Source organism: Drosophila subpulchrella, unplaced genomic scaffold (genome assembly GCF_014743375.2).
Source record: "Drosophila subpulchrella strain 33 F10 #4 breed RU33 unplaced genomic scaffold, RU_Dsub_v1.1 Primary Assembly Seq83, whole genome shotgun sequence".
Taxonomy (NCBI): Eukaryota; Metazoa; Arthropoda; class Insecta; order Diptera; family Drosophilidae; genus Drosophila; species Drosophila subpulchrella.
Window position 1 is genome coordinate 154568 of NW_023665718.1, and position 9390 is coordinate 163957.

The following is a 9390-nucleotide window of genomic DNA, read 5'->3' on the forward strand; positions in this document are numbered from 1 at the left end:
ATTAGACCCAATATCATACATCCAAGCAAAAGAAATATTTTTTGAACAAAATAAAGAAAACCAGATTTACAAAATAATTGTAATTGTAACACTGGGTCTCTTAATATTAAGTGTATCACTGTACCTACTTTATAAATTTAAGGAAATACCTAAAAGAATACTTATAAAATACAATAACACAAAAGGTGACGACCCAACAATAGAAACACAAGAGTTACAAGAAATACCACAACTATACCCCAAAATCACATAAATAACCATACGATTTTGTCTAAGTGATGGGGGAGTGACGTGTCTGCACTGCGATTTCTCAACGGCCACCAGTTTAAAGAACGAAACCGTTCACAAATAAACAGAATCGCCAATTTCGGCTTTGATTAAAAACGATACAGAAGCTCGAGATCCCGCAATGCAAACAAACAAAGAAAATTGATTAAGTCCGATTGTCAACAATGACGTAATTCCATAAACGTAAAAATCCAATAAGATCGCAAAATCTAATAAGACCGAATTATGTAAACATAAACAAAGAAGTGGCGATCGCATCATCCACTTGCGATTGCGTCACCTAATGCACTAACAGTAAATTCTAAGACGCAAACCGAGGTTTCATTCTAACCAATTCTGTAACATACAATTAGTCTTTTTCCAACGTTCTAATAAAGAATAACCAACCAATATAAAAATTCTCCTGATTTTTATTCGGGCGAAGAACGACTCATGTAAATATATATATATATATAAAATTGGTGGGAAAATAATATTAAACAAATTAAAGCTTCGGTGTTTTTTAACATATAACCTCCTACGCTTGGAAATAAAATTGGTAAATTAGTTCTAAATTTCAAAATAATATGAAACAAATTATAGATTCGGTGTTTTTTAACATTTAACCTCCTACGCTTGGAAATAACATTTGTTAAATAGTTCTGAATTTCGAATTTAATTTTATCAAAATCGGACGTCTATATCATATAGCTGCTATAGGAACGATCGGAAAATTGGTGGAAAAATAATATAAAACAAATTGTAGGAATATTGGGAATATCATTTTTTTATATTTTTAATAATTTCGAATTAAATTTCATAATTATAACTCCAAGGGTGTACAAACTAACTTCCTTTCTTCCTTGCATTGTCTTTAATAACTATATGGAACTAATACTCTCATTACGCTTTTTTGCAGTGGAATAAACTTAGTTCCTGTTATGGAATTTTTTGGTATCGCGTCACCCACAATTTCGGAGAAGGTGGCCACAGGAAGCACGTTTGTTGTGGCCTACGCTGTCCACAAAGTATTTGCCCCTGCAAGAGTTAGTATCACATTGGCTGCCATACCGCTTATTATACGCTATCTACGATCTAAAGGGTTTAAAATGCCGAAGACCAAGAACAACATTTAGTGTAAAATAGTAACTTCGATCATTCACTATACGATCGATATAAGTTAAAAACATGATTTTTGAATAAAGTACTATGTTTTGTTAATTTTACATTTTTAATACATGCATACAAAAACTTAAATGCGTTTATCTGGAATTTAAATTTTGTGAGATGTAGATGATATTTATTCTTTTCAATTGGTTTTGCCAAATAAAGAGGTGACTAAAGACATTGTGCGAAAATTAATCGAGTTTTATGTTTATTTTCGCTCGTTCTAAATTTTTCAGGATCTTTTTTTATTATTATTGTTTTTTTCGCGCGGGATCTTACGACGATACCTCCCGCCAAACCGACCGAGGAGCACAAATTTGCGGGACGCCTTGAAAAATAAAGATATAGTTCGAGGAAAAAAAGGAGGATCTAATTCTATGCTAGAAAATTTAATATTAATCGTTTTAAGAGGGGGAAAAAGTGACTAATATTGATATAATATGATATAGTCTATTATACTCAAAACATAATACTCTAAAAGGTTCATGCAAGTCATAGTTAGATCTACAATGATTTAAAATTAGGACAATGTTATTTCTTGTTAATCTGCATGGAACAGAAAACTTTAGCTGGCCAACCAAGTCACCTCGAATAAGGTTATAAATAAAGACTGTTCCAAGCATCGTTTTGCGGTTGGCTAGGGAGAGTAAGTTAATTAAGAGTAATCTGTGTACATTACTACTCGAGAATGAGTTATAACTGAGGGAAGGTCGTTTGTAACTAAAGTAAAAAGTAGCGGACCCAGGTGGCTCCCTTGTGGTACACTGGTGGTAACATGGAGTACACAAGAGAGAGAATTTTTAAAAAAAGTATTCTTTGTCTTCTTTTGACGGGGAACGATTCCTTTCACATATGGGGAAATTGTGAAGATTCTAAAGATAAGGTTAACAATTTGAGAAGGGGCTTGCACAAGGCTCACGCGCAATATTTAAGCACGCAGCCAGGAATTTCATTGGGTCCAGGTAAAAAGACGGGCTTATCACGTTGAAGATCAACAAGTAGACAGCTTTCGTTTAAGGTGGAACAGAATATTAAATTCGACTTGGATACAGTGTAAGCATAAAACTGTGAAGAATGAGGTAAAGTAGAAATAGGTTTTTTGAAAAAACTTGGCAAAAAAAAATTGGCAAATAACAAAATAATAACATTTTTTTTACTTTACAATCATTGAAATTGATTTTGTAACACAGAGAGTTTAGCAAGGGTAAAATTAGACCGAGCACTTAGGTATCTAAAATAAATAGATTGAGTACCGGTATCATTGTATTTTCTATAAGGTCTGGACTTCTTATTTCTTAGGATTGTCAGCTCTTGACTGAACCAAGGTGGCTTGTTGGAGACTGACGGATAGTATAACGGAACACAAGAATTGGAAAACGATTTTACTGTAGTGCAGAAAAAAAATATTTATATTATCATCTATATCTTGGAATGAGTAGAGATCGGACCAATCAAAGCCTGATATATAAAAGTTTAGCATCCGAAAGTCAGTCTTGCGAAAACAATGCAATCGCTTAGTTGACATCTATAATTTTTCTACTAACACAGCACCAGTGTCGATAGAGACCTCGAAAGCAGGATGATATGAATCTTCGGGATGAGTAATAACGGAAATAAACAATTCCTCGGTAATGTTTTTGGCATTTGTTTTGTGTTGTATATAGTCCAGCACTTTGGAGTCCGCTTAACCAGGGGAAAGCCGAGAAAAAATATTTGTTTTTTGGCAGAATCTCTGATAGTTGTTTACAGAAAGGGATATAACTGTCTTTGTATTACTTTGACATTAATTTTTCGATAAAGTTGTATCGAACTGATTTTGTTGGTCTTCGCGCTACGAGATTCGTGCGGATAGCTCAGTAGATTGTGTGTTCGGCCCACCAAATTTATATGACGTGACTGCCCGGGTTTTATTTTCGTTTTATTTATTACAGCTGTGAGTGGCTGGTCTCGGCGTCGTCTCGCGCTGGTTCCAATGGCTGCTGACACCGCTCGTCTTGGCTCGTCGACGCGTTCGTATCGTATCCTTCCTGTATCTCGGGATGCTCGTAGTGTCGCTCGCCGCTGCTCACTTGCCGACGCGTTAACTCGAGGCCGCTGGTTCCGCCTTAGACTCGCAGAGAGATCGGCCTTGCGGGCTTAGGGAAGCGTAACTGTTCTCACACTAGGGTGAACAGGTGCCTTGCTCTCCAGGGCAACGCCTTTCGAGACAATGACCGCCTGTCCCTTGCTCTGTCCCGGACGGTCCCACTTGAGTCATTGTCCTAGGCCCACGGCTACCACATGGAATCTTCTAGTTCTCCAAACTCTCTTTCTCGAACCTCTCGTTCTCTAAACTCTCTTTCTCCAAGCTCTCATCCTCGCCATGCCGTTACCACGCGCTTATTCGCCACGTATCTGTTAGCCGGCAGGCCACCATGTATAATTGCCGCTGCAATTTGTGGGGATTTATTCAACTCTTTACATTCCCCCCTTACTTCGGGAAACATTGAAAAAAACTCGGCCTTCGAGTCCTTGTGATGCTTCTTCCGATTCCCGCGGCGCTCCCTCGTTGCTCCCTCGATGCTCCCTCGACGCTCTTAACTCCATTGAGTTTCTACGGCGCTGGTCATCCTCCTCGTAGCAACTTGAATCTCCCGCGCCTATATTTTCCTTGACTCCACTGGGACATCGATACTCATGGGCTATCGATCCCAGCTCGCTGCTCATTGCTGCGTTCTACTCCTTTCATTGGTTCCTCCGCCTGGTCACACCATCCGTGCGTGATCGATGTTTATTCGACTATCGGTACCGACGGTGCGGCGTTGCCACCTGCTCGTTGCGATATTTCCACCCTTTGCCGATATTTCCATTTTCGTGTGCCCATCGATCGCGCTATCGTCTATTGCCAATCGATCGCCTATCGAGCGCCCCCTTCCCTGGCTCTTGGTGATTTTACAACTTTCATAGGTAAGCAGCCCACCCTAAACGCAAACCGAGAGGAACCAAAAAGCCTCCTTGGTGGACACAGAAACTTTCAGAACTCAGATCCAGTTGTAGAACCCTTTTTAACAGGGCAAAAGCACATCCAACACGCAGGTCAACTTGCCATCAACTGGCTAAAGACAATTTTCCGTACCATTTTTAGGATAGGAACGTTGCAATCAACATGGAGGGAAACAAAGGTAGTCTTTATACCCAAAGCGGGCAAAGCCTCGTACACGATGACGAAAGATTTTAGGCCCATAAGTCTGACATCCTTTCTCCTTAAGAGCTTTCATTCAAAAGGCAAGTCCACCGAATCAGCTCTACACGCGGTAGTCAGCCAAATCGAAAAGTCACTCAATCACAAGGAATACGCACTTGCTGCTTTTCTGGACATAGAGGGCGCTTTCAACAATGTTCTCCCTACAGCCATAACCGAATCCCTCACCGACCTGGGTGTTGAGATCCAAGTCGTGGAGTTAATCCATAAATTGCTGATGAGCAGAATGGTAACCTCCACCCTAGGAATCTCAACACAAACAAGGTTCGTGAACAGGGGAACCCCTCAGGGTGGTGTACTCTCCCCCCTGCTATGGAACATCGCAGTAAATAAGCTGTTGTGCTACATGGAAGGGGGTGGATGCAAGGTTGTGGCATATGCGGACGATGTAGCCATTATTTTCTCATGAAAATTTCCTCAGACACTATGCGATCTAATGACCGCCAAACTTAAAATACTCTCTGACTGTACAACAGAAAGAAATCTAGGGGTAAACCCCTCGAAAACGGAACTGGTGCTGTTTACAAACAGATACAAGATTCCTCAACTAAACCCACCAATATTAAATAACTGCTCTCTCTTCTTCAGTGACAACGCCAGGTATTTGGGGTTAGTATTAGATAAGCGTCTGACATGGAGACTAAACAGCCAAGAGAGAACGAGGAAGGCAACAATTGCCCTCTACTCCTGCAAAAAGGCCTTCGGAACGAAATGGGGCATGTCCCCAAAAATCGTCAACTGGATACACACAGCGATAGTTAAGCCTATTCTGCTCTACGGAGTGTCAATATGGTGGCCCGCGCTAATGAAGCAGACAACCACAACAAACCTAAACAAGGTACAACGAATGGCATCCTTATGCATAAGCGGAGCCCTTCGCACCACCCCAACGAGGCGCTAAATGCTATTCTGAACCTTCCAAGTCTGGACTTAACCGGCATGGAACGAGCTAAGATAGCTGCGGTTCGGATGAGGGACTTAGGGCAGTGGAAACCCCAAATATACGGTCATGCCAGGATACTCCAGCAAGACACAATGATTCCACCCAGTACAGATCTATGCAAACCTATTGAATACATCCACACCCCCTTTGAAGCATTGCTCCCAACCAGAGAAGACTGGGAGCAAGGCCAGCCGGGCCCTACAGAGGCAGTCAATTTCTGCACTGACGGCTCAAAATTAAAAAATCAAGTCGGAGGAGGTATATACTCCGAACAACTTAATATCAGGAAATCCTTCAGACTTCCGGATCACTGTAGCGTCTTCCAGGCGGAAGTATTTGCCATAATTGAAGCTTTGATGCTTCTGAACCATGCAAACTGTCAGAATAAACTGATTAACATCTATAGTGATAGTCAGGCGGCTATCAGGTCGATTATCTCGACCAATACAAACTCCCACACCATATCAAACTGCCGCAAATCTCTGCACGAGATAGCTCTGCAGTTTAAAATTTACCTGATATGGGTCCCGAGTCACCGGAACATTACAGGCAATTGTATTGCAGATGAGCTGGCCAGGCATGGCACTACCGTTCCTCTCCTTACGGACAAGGAGAACATTGGTATGCCGATGGCCACCTGCAAGCTTAACATTAAAAACCAATATAAGAAACTTGCGAGCCTAGCATGGACACATGTTAAGGACTGTCGCATCTCTCGCCAGACATGGCCAATCATTGACGCGAAGAGAACTTCGGAACTATTAAGACTAAACCGTACCGAGTGCGGAATGGTAATACGAGTGTTAACAGGCCACTGGTTGGTTGGCACACACGCAAGCAGATTGGGCGCGCCCCGAAACGATTTCTACAGAAGCTGCAGGGACGAGGAGGAAGAGGAAACGGTGGAACACCTGTTCTGTTCCTGCCCGGCCCTGAGCAGATCTAGACTGTACCACTTATGGAATCCCTTCATGAGCAGTCTATCTGAACTGGCGAACATAAGCCTAAAACGAATAATAAAATGCATTAAAGCAACCGGATGGGAATTATGCTAAGCCAGCTGCAATAAAGGCAGCAGATTTTTAAGAAAGGGGATACAGATCCACGCGGTACCACAATGGACCTTTTAAGGACTAAGTGTGTCAATGATTTGGCAGCCGCTCTAACCTAACCTATCCTAGGTAAGTTTTTTTTTGCATTTCTTTCACCCCTTTCCATCTCATCCTTTTTTTCTCTTTTCGTCCTCTCTCGCCCTTCACTCGTCCTATGTTGGCTGCATCTGTCTCCATATTGGCAACTTTCGAGAGCGGGTGCGGAGAGGACTTCGTATTTGCTTCGCAACCGGGACAGCAGGTAAGTATTATGGTGTTCGTTTCTGCTTTCTGCATTAAGCCCCTTTGAATTTCAGGTTGCTGGTGCGGCCCATGCATACCCCGTTCTTTTCCCAGCCACGTCCCCAATCAACTTCTTGGCCCCGTGCCCCTTTTTTTCTTTCGTTTTTTTGCTTGGGAATTCATTGTTTTGTGTTTTTCTGAATGTTTATTTTATTGTGCGAACACCCGGATGACCGCGACTCCGAGCCTCACCCTGTGCCTCCGAGCCTCACCCTGTACCTCCGTCCGCCTTCGGTGACCAGGACGCAACGCCTGCCGCCCTGCCGTCGCGACCGCGGGTGCCGATCCTCTCCGGCCATTCGCTCCTAACGATCTCGCTTCAACCGCCTTCCTCCGGGGCCGATACTTGCCGCGTGAACTGCGGCCGCGGGCGCGTCGCTCCGGGCGTCGAATTCTGCCGCTGCAGCGGAGGTCTTTGGGTGGCCGGTGGCTCGGGCCACACCCATGGCCCTTTTTCCAGCGATTCCGCCTAACCCATCGGTACCGTCGTCGCCGGTGTTGGGGGGCCCGTGCTCGGTGTCGGCGGGATCCACGCATCCTGCCGGCCTCTCGCTTTGGGATCCTGAGGACTCACTTTGGCGACCGCTGAAGAGAGCGGACGTGTCTTGTGCGAGCTCCGTGAAAAGTGCAAGAAAGCTGATAAATAAAATGCAAACAAAACACAAAAACTAAACTGGTTAATTTCAAAAAAGCGAAAAGACGCTAAAACCCAAAGAAATTTAGGTATCAACACACAAAATCGGTGTAATGACTTCGACTAGCACATACATTGTTTCATCTTATAATAATAAATAAGTGCCACGCTAATAAAAGCTCAATGAGCTACGAACAGAATAAAGAGCGACTTAGCTCCGCGAGCCGAAGAGACGGTTACTTTTCGTATGTCTCAGCGCGTGATAGCGAAGTGCAAGAAACGACCGTACTGTCGGTCGATAGCCAAAGAGCACGATCTTGCTCACCATGCTTACTTACGGCTACCCCTACTCCGACGGCGTGGAGTCAACAATGCAAAACCCCCCCACCATCAGTTTCGACCCCTGGCGCACCAACAACATGCAACGGTAAAACTTCTGCATTCTGCACTAAATTTGTCAGTAACAACTACAGCTACGGCAAAAAAACCAACAACAACCACAGCTACGACTATTATTTCGGAATCGACTGCAACCGCAGCTCTAAATACAAGGGCAACAAAAACCACGACAACAAATCAAAACCAAAACAAAATTCAGCAAGCGGGTCCGGCCATACAGACCGGACTAGATCGGTACATCCATATCAAGCGTAAGCTTAGCCCGCAGAACACAGAGGTAGGTAACAAGGCAAAAATAAACCGTGTCCAAATAGAAGATAAATTACCCGGGAGATCCAACAGCAATAGATTTGCGCTTGTAGCAGAAAATGAACCAGAACGGGCTCAGGAGACCCAACCGAAACCTAAGCCCCCACCAATTTACATTAGGGAGAAAATCTCGAACGCCCTGGTCAACAAAATTGTTGCGCTGACCGGGGACGGAAACTTTCATGTTGTTCCGGTCACAAAAGGGGATATCCATGAAACCAAGCTTCAGACCAAATCTGAAGAACATTTCCGAGCAGTATCCAAATACCTGGAGGAAGCTAGGAAAAGCTACTACACGTACCAACTAGAAAGCAGCAAGGGCCTGCAAGTGGTACTAAAAGGAATCGAGCCCGACGTAACCGCCAAGGAAGTTATCAACGCTCTCAAGGAAAAAGGGTTTTCTGCAAAGAACGTCAGTAACATTATAAACAGGAAAAAAGAGCCGCAACCACTCTTCAGGGTCGAGCTGGAGCCAGACAGCAGAGTCTTGAAGAAAAACGAAGTGCACCCCATTTATAACCTGCAATACTTATTGCACCGAAGAATTAACGTGGAAGAGCCACATAAAAGGAACGGCCCAGTGCAATGCACAAATTGTCAGGAGTATGGACACACCAGGGCATACTGTTCACTTCGAACAGTCTGTGTAGCTTGTGGAGACTTCCACAATTCGGCTAACTGCCCTGCCAACGAAGAAGACCCCAAAAAGAAAAAATGCGTTAATTGCCAAGGTAACCACACGGCAAACTACAGGGGCTGTCCGATCTACAAGGATATGAAGGACCGCATGCGAAAAGTGATAGCAACGCGCCATCAGAATAACCAAAATGCGTACACTTACTCGCGTACGACGCCGGAAGTATTTTTCGGCACGGCTGCAAGATCATCATTTGGTCAACTAAATACCCAGAAGGGATTCTCATACGCCGACGCCCTTCGATCGGGGACGGAAAACCCACTCCAGTCTAATCTAGGAAACGCTCAGAAGATCCAAGTACAGTCGCAAAGCACTCTGGAAACTATGATGGTCACCATG

General features: G+C 43.6%; 1 protein-coding gene across 2 annotated transcripts in view; it reads left to right on the forward strand.

The window, feature by feature from the left end:
- The window catches only part of LOC119562707, a 142740-nt gene extending 141216 nt beyond the window's left edge, over positions 1–1524 (forward strand). Inside the window, exon 4 of one of the 2 annotated variants that reach the window (XM_037875893.1) lies at positions 1187–1524. In XM_037875893.1, coding sequence (XP_037731821.1) covers positions 1187–1403 — 217 coding nt within the window. In that variant the 3' untranslated portion in view covers positions 1404–1524. The remainder of the gene's footprint in view (positions 1–1186) is intronic. The other variant, XM_037875894.1, reaches the window with a different exon arrangement.
- The last annotated feature ends 7866 nt before the right edge of the window (positions 1525–9390 follow it).